The following is a 15,141-nucleotide window of genomic DNA, read 5'->3' as shown; positions in this document are numbered from 1 at the left end:
GCGTGAGCCACTGCATCTGGCCTGTTATCATTATTATTAAAGAAATAAACTGGGAGAAGAGGCAGCCTCCCAAGTATAATTTTTTTTTCTGTTTTAAGAAAACTTCAGCTTTTGTCACAGATACATTTTTTTCCCCAAAGTGCTAGGATTAACAGATTTTTTTTTTTAGCTTTACAAAAAGCAGAGCGCTAACCACTCAAAGCAGATTTTGTTCCTATAAAAGATTTCTTTAAATGCCCACTAGGTTGAATAGATTTCTGTCCCCAGATCAGTGTGAGTGGGTTCTTAACAGAGATCTTTGTCTAATTCAAAGAGAAAAGTTTCACAAAGGTAGATAGACCACATCGGTAGAACAGAGCAGCGCATCAGCTGTGAGAACTTCAGTGTGCCCTCCCTATCTTTCAAGTCCACATAAAGAACTTCTTTTCTCGTGTCCTATGAGTCAGTGAATGTGGAGTACAAAGCTTAATGGAAGAATTATTCTGTGAATTCACGATCAGAACCAGACACAATCACACAGCACTCAGTCCTTCCAGGAATAAGTCAGGACGAGAAACCATAAGGCTATGAATAGTTAGAAGAATGGCTCTCCTCATGTTTTCAACACCAAACTCAACAGTAAGTCTTGCAACCAGTAATAAAGGTCATATTCATTTAAACAATAATAATAGGACAGGCGTGGTGGCTCACGTCTGTAATCTCAGACTGTAAATTCAGCCTCTGGGAGGCCAAAGCAGGCAGATCACTTGAGGTCAGGAGTTCAAGACCAGCCTGGCCAACATGGCGGAACTCCATCTCCACTAAAAATACAAAAGTTAGCCAGGTGTGGTGGTGGTACACGCCTGTAATCCCAGCTACTTGGGAGGCTGAGGTACGATGGTCACTTGAATCTAGGAGGCGAACGTTGTAGTAAGCCAAGATCACACCACTGCACTCTAGCCTGGGTGACAGAGCGAGACTCTGTTTCAAAATAATCAATAATAATAATAATAATAAATCCAGTAGCTATTTATCATGAAACCTTGTATGTGAAGATCGTGAAGACACTTTACAAACATCACTGTGAATCTCTACAATTCTGATAGGTATTATCAACATTTTGCACATGCGGAAAGCAAGTTTTAGACATGTTTAGGAGCATTTTACTAAGGGCATACACAGAGTACATCATGGTGGGCTCAGACCAATTGTCAATTTCTTCCCCCTAGAATACCTTCTACCATTTCTCTGCTTGGTAAACTCTAATCATCTTTCAAGATCCAACTCAAATGTCCCATCATTTATTCATTCATCAGATGATGGCTTTACCCCAGAGAGGCCTTCAAATACTATCATTTTCTTTATGCACCTTACCAGGAAAAACCAAAATGCCTGGTAGCCAGTTGGTCTTGACTTGTCTAGACAGGAGATGGATTTTAGTTTGGAGGCTTATGGGAATAGTGTTGGACACTTTACGATGCTTTCCCGACATCCCCAGATGTTACTCAGCCTGTTTGGGCTGCCATGCATTGTAGTTGTTTGTCTGCTAGCCTATGGGCTCCTAAAGACCGGGGAAAATTGTTTTTAATCTTTGTATTCTCAGGACCTAGCCCAAGCTCTGGTACACAGGAAGCACTCATAGATATGTGAGTGAGTGAGTGTGTGGGTATGGGAGTGAGCGCATGGTCAGACAGTCCTGCGGGCTGCCCTGGGTCCTCTAGAGGAAAATCCAAACATCATCAAGAATTGCACTATTACACTTCCTGACAAAGCTTTCATGTGACTTATCCAGGTAGTGGTCATGCTGGGGAGCTTCTACCAAGTGACCTCCAGGAAATCTCAGCACTGCCAACCAGATTCCTAGGTCAAAGCCACTGTTATCCTCCATTGCTTGCTCTTGGAATTAATGCCCACCTCTATCCTGGAGAATAAAAACCAAAGGTCCCACAGAACCCCTTTCTCCCAACCAGGCAAAGACAGTGGTATCTGGGCCCTAACTACCTGGAAAGATCACAGGGTGTTTCATGTTCTGTTTGTGTCCCTGCATCCCTTCTGTGACAGTTTTCACACTGAGCTCTAAGTGTCCTGTGAAGGTGTCTCAGACCTTCTGGAAGCAAGTGTGTGGGGGGAGGTGAGGTGGGGGGGGGCCATTAATGGGACTGGGACTGGCCCCGATGGCTCCAGCCAGGGCAGCTCTGGGCTTGTTTGTTTGTTTGTCTGCATTCTATCCCACTTCAGAGGTTCTACAGCTAAAAGGAATGTTAGAACTACTGCCCAAGTAGGCAGAATGCTACCAGAGAAAGATTTAGACAGACTCAGGTCAAATGCCTGTTTTATCACTTAACAACTATGTGCCATTAGAGGCAAGGTTGCCTCTCCAAACCTAATTTCCTCATCCCTGTAACAAAGACAGCAATACCGACCCTACAGAAGAGTTACAAGGAATCACTAACCCCAACAACTAACCCTCATCCAGAAATTACCATCTATGGCTAGTAGACCTGTGGTTTCTCCGAAAGGGCCTGAAATGAGAATGTGTCTGAGGAGGCTTATGTAGAGCTACAGTGTTGGTGAGAGCTTTGCTGAGGGACACTGGCATTCAGAGAAGAAGCCTTTCTGGGGCTGACTATACTAGTTTTCCTCTGCCAATGTCCCTCTTTGTTTTTACAATGGAAGGTGGGTGATATAAATGAAGACTTGGTATTCTGTTGGCAGGAAAAAAGACTGGAGAAATTCAAGAGAAATACAAGTTTACATGGATCTGAGCTCCAGGGAGAGGTGGGCAGTAGAAATGGATGTGATTTACCTCAGGTTTAGCCAACTTAGTTGCCCTCCCAAGGTTAAAAGGTCAAGAAGTCCTCTGAAGACCATTTGCAAGCAGCCTGGAAGAACTCGTTCAGCTAAGTCACTGCCTCCAAGTGCCTCCCCGCAACACAGACCCACCAGCTCCCACAGTGCTGCCAGTAATTTCCTAAAAGTCCTCACTGCCTAACTCAACCCTCAGAGAATTTACTCTTAGTCAATAATTAATCACCTCCCGAGGCTTGGTAATCCCTTCAACCATTTCCTAGGATCAGAGGTGGAGGAGGGGTGTCTGATGTTTTTTCAAAGTGAGGAAAAGTGGACAGCCATCTTTCTTGACAAAAGGCATAGCAACTCCATGCCTGTGCTGGGCCAGAGCTCTATTTTGTAGTAACCTGCACCATCTCTCCACTGTCAGGTCAGGGTCCACGCTCTGAAAGGAGGTGACCAGTCTCCCTTGAATGAGGTGGGCTGGGGAACGTCTTGCACTTGGTAATTATCTGTGATTCCACATTCTAGGAACCATACTGACTGTTTAATAATCTTTGACAAAGATAATTGTACTAATATATGTGAAAGCACTTTGTAAATTGAAAGTACCATATAATTCTTCTTCTTAACTGAACCCTTATTCAAAACAATATATTAACATATATGTAATATATACATTGATAAACTTATTGACATAACAACATATTTATTAATGTGATTATATGTTCATGCTACATTACATTCAAAAAGCAGCTTACAAAACAGAAAGATCCCACTAGGGATAGGCCCACGAGCACATGAATAGGATAAATACACCCAAATATCAATACACATTATCTCTATAAGTGGGTTCAGGGTGATTTTCTTTTCCTGTCTTTTCTTGTTTATCCATATTTTCAAATTTTTTCTATAGAAAACGTTTTACTATTGTAATTTTGAGACAGAGTCTCGCTCTGTCACCCAGGCTGGAGTGCAGTGGTGCTATCTCGGCTCACTGCAAGCTCTGCCTTCCGGTTCATGCCATTCTCCTGCCTCAGCTTCCGGAGTAGCTGGGACTACAGGCACCCACCACCACGACTGGCTAATTTTCTGTATTTTTAGTAGAGACCTGGTTTCACCACATTAGCCAGGATGGTCTCGATCTCCTGACCTCGTGATCCGCCTGCCTCAGCCTCCCAAAGTGCTGGGATTACAGGCATGAGCCACCATGCCTAGCCACTACTGTAGTTTTTTTAAACTTAAAATGATTAAGAAAATGCCTCCACCTCATCCTGCATCCAACAGGCAAGAAGGCCTTGTGGGATGACGCCCTCTGACTGTAACCACTGCTCTACCCACACAGCGCAAAGAAAGGGAATAATTTCAGCAATAGCCTTCTTGAGGCAGTTCCCGATCCAAGCAGACCGGGGAACTTACACAGCTAAGGATCCAGCCCTTTATCATCTCACCCTCCATCACAACATTTGCAGGAGAACTTTAGAAGCACACTCAAAGAGCAGAAAGACAAACCAGTTGGCCCTGGGCACCTGGAACAGCAGAGGCACAGAGGCCCCCAGCTTTGGATGAGTTCCAGGAGCAGTGAGGTGTGGGGCACTCAGACTCAGCCAGTACCTGGCACAGGGCAAGCATTCCACAGACACTTCTTGAATGAGTCAGTGAGTTACAAGTCAGTTTGGGAAACAGCTTTGTACCAAGTTCCTAGGTATGCCCTGGCCTTCTCTGGGACACCCTGCTGGGCCCTAGGCACAGTGGGCTGATCATTCAGAAGAGGCTGCCTTAAGTGCAGGAACAAGACTGTACAGATGGTGGCATAACTACAAGCACAGACTGTCACTACACACATATCTAGTTCTAATCATAGCTTTATGTCTGCCACCTGGGTGAACTTAGGCATGTGACTTCAACTGTCTGAGCCCAGTTACCTCATCTGTAAAATGGAAATAATGATCCCTACTTTGGGGGATTCTTGTGAAGACTATAAAAGATATATAACATTCACCACAGAGCCTAGCCCTTAAGCATTTGTAGGTGGTAACAACTGTCACCAGTGTACAAGCATTGCTGTATGTATAGCAGTGGGCACACATTTTCCTCTGCTAAAGGTGAGAGACCATTTGGAGCTACTTAGATGGGTAGGCTTGAGGAAGGAGGAATGAAAGGCCCATTTAATGGGTTATAAATTGTGCCTTGAAGGAAATCCTGCAGCATAGAAGCTAAGACAGCTGAAAGGGAGCAGGGTGAATTATGTTTTCAAACCACAATCATCAACCAAACTGGGTCAGGAGGTCTAAGCCCTGGGAACAAGTCTAGACTAGAGCAACTAGAGACCTGCTGGCAGACCATGTGACAATATCCAAGACACACCATCCAAAGTGCTTCTGATTTGAGGTTTACCTCCAAGTGATTTCCTCTAGAGATCAGAATAATTTCATCAGATTTCTCTCACCAGAGGCTCTTCCTTCAAGCTTCCTTTTAGGATCATGGTTATAGGACAAGACCTAAAGGTTAGTCTTAGAACAAGAATACTTAGGGTAAAAGTGGAAAGGTCCTGCCCTTGTTCTTTCGGTGGAGAAAAAAGTTCTGCAATAGCCTTGTCCTTCCCTGTCTACCATTTCTGTCATCCTGAGAAGACTCTACATGAGGCATTTGTGCTTTCCCTTCCCACTGGGAAGGTGCTTGGATATATGACACAACTCTGTCCAAATCATCACCAGCAGAAACCTCTGGAGTGTGCGACAATAAAACCTGAGCAATTTCAGGGTTAGGCTGGGAAAAGAAACATAGTGGGAATATTGGAGGTAGAAAACAATCATGTTACTGAGAAGTCATGGTTTTCCATTAAAAAAGGCAAGAGAAAGTTAAGAGTGAAAAGCGGCTGCTTGTCCCCTCAAATCCACCCTTCCTGCCTTCCATAGTGGGGCACACAGTTGTCTAGCTAGAACATATATTTTTCTGCCTCCCTTGGAGCCAGGTGTGCCCACATAACCAAGTGCAGGCAATGGGGTGTGCAGAGATGTGCACAACTTCTGGATGGTCTCCAAATTAAAGGTAAACTGTGCTTGCCATGAGTAAGTTCTCCTTCCTCTTTTATGAAAACTGTAATACACATGTAACAGTCACCCAATTTAACCATTCGGTCAAGGTCAATGCACTGAAGGAATCTAAAAGAACCTAGGTTCCTAAAAGATCTCATGGGGCACAGTTGTCCTGCTAGTGTGGGCTATCTAGACTAGTTTTTGAAAGAAAGTATGCTTCTATTCTATTTAAGCCTCCATATCTGCAGGCCTCTTTGTAACAGCAGCTTAGCTTAATTAATATATTAATTTATCTCATCAGCATACAGTCAAGCAATGAAAGTGTTAAACTGAAACATGAAATTGCTGATTTTATATATCAAAAATAGTTGAATATCAGCATACAACTCAACTTAATGAGATCAGGTCAGATATTTTAAGGAAAGTTAAACTCATTTCTTTTCATTGGCTACTTCACCCTGTAATTAATGCATGGTAAAATAAGGTTCAATATACAGCTACTACAAAACATCACTGAAAGAAGTTAAAGGAGGTCTAAATAAATGGAAAGATATCCCATGATCATGAATTGGATGACTTATTAAGACATCAATAGGGCCAGGCACAGCAGCTCACATCTCTAATCCCAGCACTTTGGGAGACCAAGGCAGGTGAACAGCTTGAGCTCAGGAGTTCAAGACTGCTTGGGCAACATGGCAAAACCCTGTCTCTACAAATAAAAATAAAAATAAAAATAAAAGGGGGGAGCATGCCTGTAGCTCCAGCTACTTAGGAAGCTGAGGCAGGAGGATCACCTGAGCCCAGGAGGTCAAGGCTGTGGTGAGCCATGATTACACCACTGCGCTCCAGCTCAAGCAATAGAGACCCTGTCTGGGGGGTGGGGGAAAGATGTCAACAGTCCACAAAACTACAGATTTGATGCAATTCCTATCAAAATCCCAGCTATCTACTTTATAGAAATTAACAAAATTATCCTAAGATTCATTAAATGCAAAGGACTCAGAATGGCCAAAACAATCTTCAAAAAGAAGAATAAAATTGGAATCACATTTCCTAATTTCAAAACTGACCACAAAGTCATACTAATTAAGAAAGGGTGGTATTGGCATAAGGACAGACATAGATTAATGGAGTAGAACCAAGAATCCAGAAATAAACCTTTATAATTTCTGGTAAATTGATAAAAGTGACCAGACAAATAATTTGATGGGAAAAAAATAGTCTTTTCAATAAATGGGGCCTGGATAACTGAATAGCCACATGAAAAATAATAAAGTTGGACCCCTACCTCACACCACATACAAAAATTAAGTCAAAATGGATCAGAGACATAAAAGTAAGAGCTAAGATTATAAAACTCTTAGAAAAAAATATAGGTGTGTAAGTCTTCATGACTTTGAACTAGGCAATGTGTTTTAGATATGACATCAAAAGCACAATCCACAGATGACAAAATAAACTAGACATCATCAAAATTAAAAACACTTTTTCAAAGAACAGCCTTAAGAAAGTGGAAAAACAATCCACAGAATGGAAAAACATTTGCTAATCATATATCTGACAACAGAATAGAAAGGGCTCTTTCAGCTCAACAATAAAAAAAAAAAATACTCTAATTTTTTAATTGGCAAAGGATTTGAACAGATATTTCTTAAGGTTCAGAGATATAATTGGCCAATAAGTACATGAAAAGATACTCAACATCACAAGTCATTTAGTGAAATGCAAATCAAAATTATGATAAAATACTATTTCATATCCACAAGGATGGACATAACTATTTTTTAAAAAAGACAATAACAAGTATTGAAAAGATGTGGTGAAATTGTAACATTATTCATACATTGCTAAAGGGAATATAACAAAATGGTATAGCTATGATGAAAAGGTTTGGTGGTTCCTCAAAAAGTTAAACATAGAACTGCTACATGATTCAGCAATTCCACTCCTAGGGATAGACCCAAGAAAACTGATGTTTACACAAAAAACTTACGTTTAGACAAAAGCTTGTGTTGTACACAAGTGTCCATAGCAGCATTATTCATAACAGCCAAAAAGCAAAAACAACCCAAATGCCCATCAACTGACGAATGGATAAACAAATGTGGTCTATCCATACAATGGAATATTATTATACCTTAAAAAGGAATGAAATTCTGATAATGTTACAACATGGATGAATCTTTTTTTTTTTTTTTGAGATGGAGTTTCGCTCTTGTTTCCCAGGCTGGAGTACAGTGGCATGATCCCAGCTCACTGCAACCTCTGCCCCCCGGGGTTCAAGACTGCCTCAGCCTCCTGAGTAGCTGGGATTACAGGCACACGCCACGACACGTGGCTAATTTTGTATTACAACATGGATGAACACTGAAAACATTATGCTAAATGAAAGAAGCCTAGTCACAAAAGACCACATATGGTATGATTCCATTTATGTGAAATATCCAGAATAGGCAAATTCATAAAGACAGAAAGTAAATTACTGTTTGCTAGGGAGTAGGAGGAGGAAGGATTAGGGAAGGACTGATAATAGATATGGGGCTTCTTTTTTGGGTGGTAAAAATGTTCTGGAAATTGGCGGGGCATGGAAATTGCTCACCTATAATCCCAGCACCTTAAGAGGCCAAGACAGATGGATTGCTTGAGATCAGAAGTTAAAGACCAGCCTGGTCAACATGGCGAAATCTCATCTCTACTAAAAATATAAAAATTAGCTGGATGTGGTGGTGCACGCCTATAATCCCAGCTACTTGGGAGGCTGAGGCAGGAGAATCGCTTGAACCCAGAAGGCAGAGGTGGCAGTGGGCCAAGATCATGCCACTGTACTCCAGCCTGGGCAACAGAGTGAGACTCCATGTCAAAAAAAAAAAAAAAAAAAAGTTCTGGAAATAGATAGTGGTTGTAATGGGCTGAATGGTGGCCCTGAAAAGGTGGGTCCATGTCCTAATACCCAGAATCCTTATTTGAATCATTATCTCCACTAGAGTCTCTGGAGGGTGTGGCCCTGCCCACATCACTTTCAGGCTTCTGGCCTCCAGAACTATAAAAGCATGCACTTCTGTTGCTTTAAGCCACTAGGAATAGTAATTTGCTACAGCAGCCCTAGGAAACTAGTAACAATGGTGACCCATAAACACCTTTTAAATATACTAAAAACCATTGACTTACATGCTTATTTACTTCTTGAGACAGGGTCTCACTCTCTCACCCAGGCTGAAGTGCAGTAGTGCAATTACGGCTCACTGCAGCATCAACCTCTCAGCCTTAAGTAATCCTTCCATCTCAGCCTCCCACGTAGCGGGGACTAGAGGTGCATGCCACCACACCTGGATAATTTTTCAATTTTTTGTAGAGATGCTGCTCAGGCTGGTCCCAAACTCCTGGGCCCAAGAAATCTTTCCACCTTAGCCTCCCAAAGTCCTGGGATTACAGGCATTAGCCACTATTCAGCCAACTTCTATACTCTAAAGTGTACAAAGGGTTAGCTTTATGGTATGTGAATAATAGCTCAATAAAACTATTATTTAAAATATACTTGCGCGCGCACACACACATAGAAGCTCACTTTATAATACATCAGGATAACAACTCCATGGACTGATATATAATGATAAACTACAGTCCTTTCTTTTGTATACCAAGGTGATGCTACTGTCCCACAGCCATGACGACTGAGTAGTTGCTCATCCTTCCTCAGCTGGGAAAATTTTTAGATCTACTTCCTTGCAACCTTTTGGGCTCACATTAACTAGGAGGATGGCTGGTCATTTCTAGTCTGTGGCTCTGCAGTTCTGGGTACATACTTGGGAGCCTTTTTTTTTTTTCCCGATTTCTGGATTAATGTCAACAGATAGAGCCTTGACTAAAAGATTAACTAGATAACTGCAAAAGATAATTTTTAGGCCATCAAGAAAAAAGAGACTGCACAAAGAATATTCATTGGCTTAGGAGCTTAGCATGAAGACATTGGGTTAATCTTCTCCCCAAGTTCAGCAGTAACAACCATGAAAGCCTAGCACTGTTGCTAAGCAAGCCAGGCTGATCCTCGCGAAGCTCTCCAGGAGGGACTGAGTGTCCTTCCCATCTTACAGGGCAGAGATGGGAGTACATGTTGCCCCTGGAATCTACTGGCCTTTCCTAGGGAGCAAGCACCAGCAAAAAGTGGCCTGCGTATAGCACTTGAGGGATTTTTTTGGTAGATGAAAGCATTAGAAACTGTCCCCTGGCAACATGGGAATTGGCATAGATGACTGTGTGGGGAGGTCACTTAGACCTATTTCGGGTGCCTGGGATCCTATGTAACCTCAATTCTCCAAGTCTTGAAATGTGTGTGCCACCAAGATGGACCTGGGAAATGCTGTCCCTGGCCCTCTGGACCTTACCTCCACACGTCACTGCCTTTGGAAAACATGGAGGCCCGGATGACTTCGGGTGCCATCCAAGCATACGTCCCTGCTGCACTCATCTTGGTGGTTCGGTGCCATTCCCGAGCCAGGCCAAAATCAGTGATCTTCAGAATCTTGTTGCTCAGGTCTCCATTCTCCACCTTCTGGAGGATCAATACTGGGCAAGGAAATGAATACAGAAGAAACCAGAGTCTGCATTAATCACAGGAAAACCACAGAACAGAACTCTCCTGCCATCCTCCTGGCCTCTTCTGTGGGCTCCAGTGTTTAGCTGCCATAGATTGATGGTCAGAGCCATCATTTCTTAAACACCTATAGTGCATTCATTTTTGTACCACCCATTTTATAGTCACTATCTCTAATCCTCACAACAACTTACAAGGCAGGTACTATTGCCATCTCAGTTTTACTGATGAAGAAACTAAGATACACACATCACAATTAAATAAATTCCTGGCTGGGCACGGTGGCTCGCGCATGTAATCTCAGCATTTGGGGATGCCAAGACGGGTGGATCACCTGAGATTAGGAGTTCGACACCTGCCTGGCCAACATGGTGAAACCTCGTCTCTAATAAAAATACAACAAATTAGCTGGGCATGGTGGTGCACGCCAGTGACTCTCAGTAATCATGTCCTCAAATATTGGTATCTACCAAGCACCCATTGCTACTCATCATTAAAGCACCAAAGCTTGTGAAAGCCTTATTTTATTTTTTGTAGACCTTTTTTTTGAGCTGAAATCCACATAACATAAAATCAACCATTTCAAAGTGAACAATTTAGTGATATTGAGTACATTCACAATGTTGTACAACTACCACCTCTGTCTAGTTCCAAAACATTTTCACCACTCCAAAAGGAAACCCTGTACCCATTAAGCAATTATTCCCCATTCTCCCTCCTCCCAAACCCTAGCAACCACCAATCTCCTTTGTCTTTATGGATTTACCTGTTCTGAACACTTCATGTAAATTCAATCATACAATATGTGACACACCTGCTTATTTCATGGAACATGTTTTCAAGTCCATCCACATTATAACATATCAGTACTTCATTCCTCTTTATGGATGAATAATATTCCACTGTATGTACATATTACAGTTTCTCCTTTTGTCCACTGATAGACACATGGGTTGTTTCCACTTTCTGGCTGCTGTGACTAGTGTGTATGAACATGTGTATACATATATTTGTATACTTGTCATTTGGGGGGTATATACCTAGGAGCACATTTGCTAGATCACATGGTAATTCATGTTTGTCTTTTTAAGGAACCACCAAATTGTTCTGCACAGCAGCTGAACCATTTTACGTTTCCACAAGCAGACTATGGGGGCTCCAAGTATTCTCCACATCCTCATGAATACTTGTTATTTTCCTTATTATTGGTATTCTTATTGCCAACCTAGTGCATGTGATATGGTAACTCACTGTGGTTTGGGTTTGCATTTCCCTGATGACTAATGATATTGAACATCTATCTTCTCATGAGCTTATTGTCCATTTATATATCTCCTTTGGAGAAATGTCCATTCAATCCTTTGTCCCTTTTTAAAGTGGGTGGTTTGTCTTTTCATTATTGAGTTATAAGAGCTCTTCATGCCGGGCGCGGTGGTTCAAACCTGTAATTCCAGCACTTTGGGAGGCCGAGACGGGCGGATCACGAGGTCAGGAGATCGAGACCATCCTGGCTAACATGGTGAAACCCCGTCTCTACTAAAAAAATACAAAAAACTAGCCGGGCGAGGTGGCGGGCGCCTGTAGTCCCAGCTACTCGGGAGGGTGAGGCAGGAGAATGGCATAAACCCGGGAGGCAGAGCTTGCAGTGAGCTGAGATCCGGCCACTGCACTCCAGCCTGGGCGACAGAGCGAGACTCTGTCTCAAAAAAAAAAAAAAAAAAAAAAAAGAGCTCTTCATATATTCTGATACTAGACCCTTATCAGATACATGACTTGCAAATATTTATCCCATTCTGTTGGCTGTCTTCTCACTTACTTGATACTTTTGATACACCAAAGTTTTTAATTTAGATGAAGTCCACTTTATTTTTTTTATTTATTGCACATACTTTTGGTATAATATCTAAGAACCATTAACAAACTCAAGATCATGAAGATTTAATTCTATGTTTTCTTCCAAAAGTTTTATGGTTTCAGCTCTTACATTTAGGTCATTGACCCATTTTTAATTTCTGCATATAATATGAGATAGGGGTCCAACTTCACTCTTTTGCATGTGGCTATGCAGTTGTCCCAGCCCTATTTGTTTAAAGAGGAAAGCTTTAAAACAAAAACAGAGTGGACAGCAGTTATCTCCCAACATACTTTCCTGAGTGCAAGCAAAAGGTTATATTCACAGCAGTTTATGTATTTGTACCACTGCAGTAAGCCCACTGTAAACTTCTACCACTGACAAACAGCTGTGGCAATAACAAATTGTCATGCTTTCACATCTTGAAAAATGTAAGAATGTTTTATTAAATTTTGGTGAAGTCCATGAGAGTGCATTGTGTAAACCTCACCTCTTCTGTCAGGCAATGGCAAAAACAGTCATGTACCACATAATGACGTTTCAGTCAGTGACAAACCACATACATGACAGTGATACCACAAAGTAAGAATAGGGCTAAAAACTTCCTGTCGCCTATTGATGATGGCAGCTGTCATAATGTCATAGCACCACGTATTCTTATGTGTCTGTGGTGATGCTGCTGTAAACAAACCTACTGTGTGGCCAGTCATATAATAGCACAGCATATACAATTATGTACCATACATAATACTTGATAATGCTAATAAGTGACTATGTTACTGATTTATGTAGCTAGTTTTTTTTTTTTTGGACCCAAGGTCTCACTCTGTCACTCAGGCTGGTGTGCAGTGGTGCAATCATAGCTCACTGCAGCCTCGATCTCCTGGAGTCAAGTGATTCTCCCACCTCCGCCTCCTGAGTAGCTGTGACTATAGGTATGTGCCACCACACCCAGTTCATTAGTTTAGTTTTTGTAGAGAAGGGGGTCTCACTTCATTGTCCAGGCTGGTCTCAAGCTCCTCGGCTCAAGCAATCCTCCCACCTCGGCCTCCCAAAGTGTTGGGATTACTGGTGGGAGCCATTGTGCCTGGCCAGCATACTATACTTTTTACCATTATTTTAGAGTGCACTCCTTCTACTTATGTAAAAAAAAAAAAAAAAGTTAACTGTCAAATGGCATCAGGCAGGTTCTTCAGGAAGCATTCCAGAAGAAGGCGTTGTTATTACAGGAGATAACAGCTCCAGGTGTGTTTTGCCCCTTCCAGTGGAACAAGATGTAGAGGTGGAAGACTGTGATATTGATGATCTTGACCCTGTGTAGACCAAAGCTAAAGTGTGTGTTTGTGTCTTAATTTTTAACAAAAAAGTTTAAAATGTAAAAACAACAACAAAAAAACATATGTTTAAAAAAAAATGTAGGCCAAGCATGGGGGCTTATGCCTGTAATCCCAGCACTCTTGGAGGGCAAGGTGGGAGGATCGTTTGAGCCCAGGAGCTAGAGAGCAGCCTGGAAAACATAGCGAAACCTTGTCTCTACAAAGAAATTGAAAAATTAGCCAGGTGTGGTGGTGCATGCCTGTAGTCCCAGCTACTCAGGAGGCTGAGGTAGGAGGATCACTTGAGCCTGGGAAGTCAAAGCTGCAGAGAGCCATGATCATACCACTGTACTTCAGTTTGAGCGGCAGAATGAGACCTCTCACTCTCAAAAAAAAAAAAAATAAAATAAAGTAAATAGAAAAAAGCTCATAGAATACAGATAAAAGAAAGGAAATGTTTTTGTACAGCTGTACAGTGTGTTTATGTTAAGCTCTATTATTAAAAAAGAGTTACGAAGTAAACAATTTTTGTTTATAAAGTTAAAAAGTTACAGTAAACTAAGATTAATTTATTATTGAAAAAAGAAAATTTTTCAGCTGGGCGCGGTGGCTCAGGCCTACAATCCCAGCACTTTGGGAGGCCGAGGCAGGAGGATCACTTGAGGTCAACAGTTCAAGACCAGCCTAGCCAACACAGCAAAAACCCATCTCTACTAAAAATACAAAAAATTAGCTGGGTGTGGTGGTGCATGCTTGTACTCCCAGCTACTCAGGAGGTTGAGGCAGAAGAACTGCTTGAACCTGGGAGGCAGAGGTTGCAGTGAGCCATGATTGCACCATTGCATGCGAGCCTGGGTGACAGAGTGAGACTCCGTCTTAAAAAAAAGTTTTCTTTATAAATTTAGTGTAGCCTAAGTGTACAGTGTTTGATATAAAGTCTATGGTGGTGCACAGTAATGTCCTAGGTCTTCACATTCACTCACTATTCACTCACCCAGAGCAACTTCCAGTCCTGTAAGCTCCATTCATGGTGAGAGTTCTGTAAAGATGTACCATTTTTTATTTTTATATCACATTTTTACTGTACCTTTTCTATTTACAGATACATTTAGATACACAAATTCTTACCACTGCATTACAATTGCCTACAATATTCAGTACAGTAACATGTACAGGTTTGTAGCCTGGAAACAACAGACTACACCAGGGGTGTCCAATCTTTTGGCTTCCCTGGGCCACATTGCAAATGTCTTGGGCCACACATAAAATACACTAACAACAGCTGATAAGCTGAAGAAAAAAAAAAAAAAAGGAAAAAGCTATCCTGAGCCACAGCAGGACAGGTTTGGGCTACACCATATAGCCCAGGTGTATAGTATAAGTACACTCTGATGTTCGCACAATGATGAAACTGCCTAATGATGCATTTCTCAGAATGTATCCCTGCCATTAAGTGATGTGTGACTGTACTGAGAAGAACTAATGAGTCTAGGTATAAGTCAATGGGGGCCTGGCCAGGCAGTGGAACAGAAAGGAAAAGATACATTGGAACTAAAGACCTAGTGATTAACCAGA

At 41.9% G+C, this 15,141-nt stretch overlaps 1 protein-coding gene across 2 annotated transcripts in view; it reads right to left on the bottom strand.

The window, feature by feature from the left end:
• The window catches only part of MAP3K9 (mitogen-activated protein kinase kinase kinase 9), an 89,320-nt gene that overhangs the window by 28,648 nt on the left and 45,531 nt on the right, over positions 1-15,141 (bottom strand). For both annotated transcript variants that reach the window (XM_026455925.2, XM_023182916.3), the window contains exon 3: positions 10,190-10,370. In XM_026455925.2, the coding sequence (XP_026311710.1) occupies positions 10,190-10,370 (181 nt within the window). The remainder of the gene's footprint in view (positions 1-10,189; positions 10,371-15,141) is intronic.

This window comes from Piliocolobus tephrosceles, chromosome 6 (assembly GCF_002776525.5).
Source record: "Piliocolobus tephrosceles isolate RC106 chromosome 6, ASM277652v3, whole genome shotgun sequence".
NCBI lineage: Eukaryota > Metazoa > Chordata > Mammalia > Primates > Cercopithecidae > Piliocolobus > Piliocolobus tephrosceles.
This window is presented reverse-complemented; position numbering and strand designations above follow the sequence as displayed.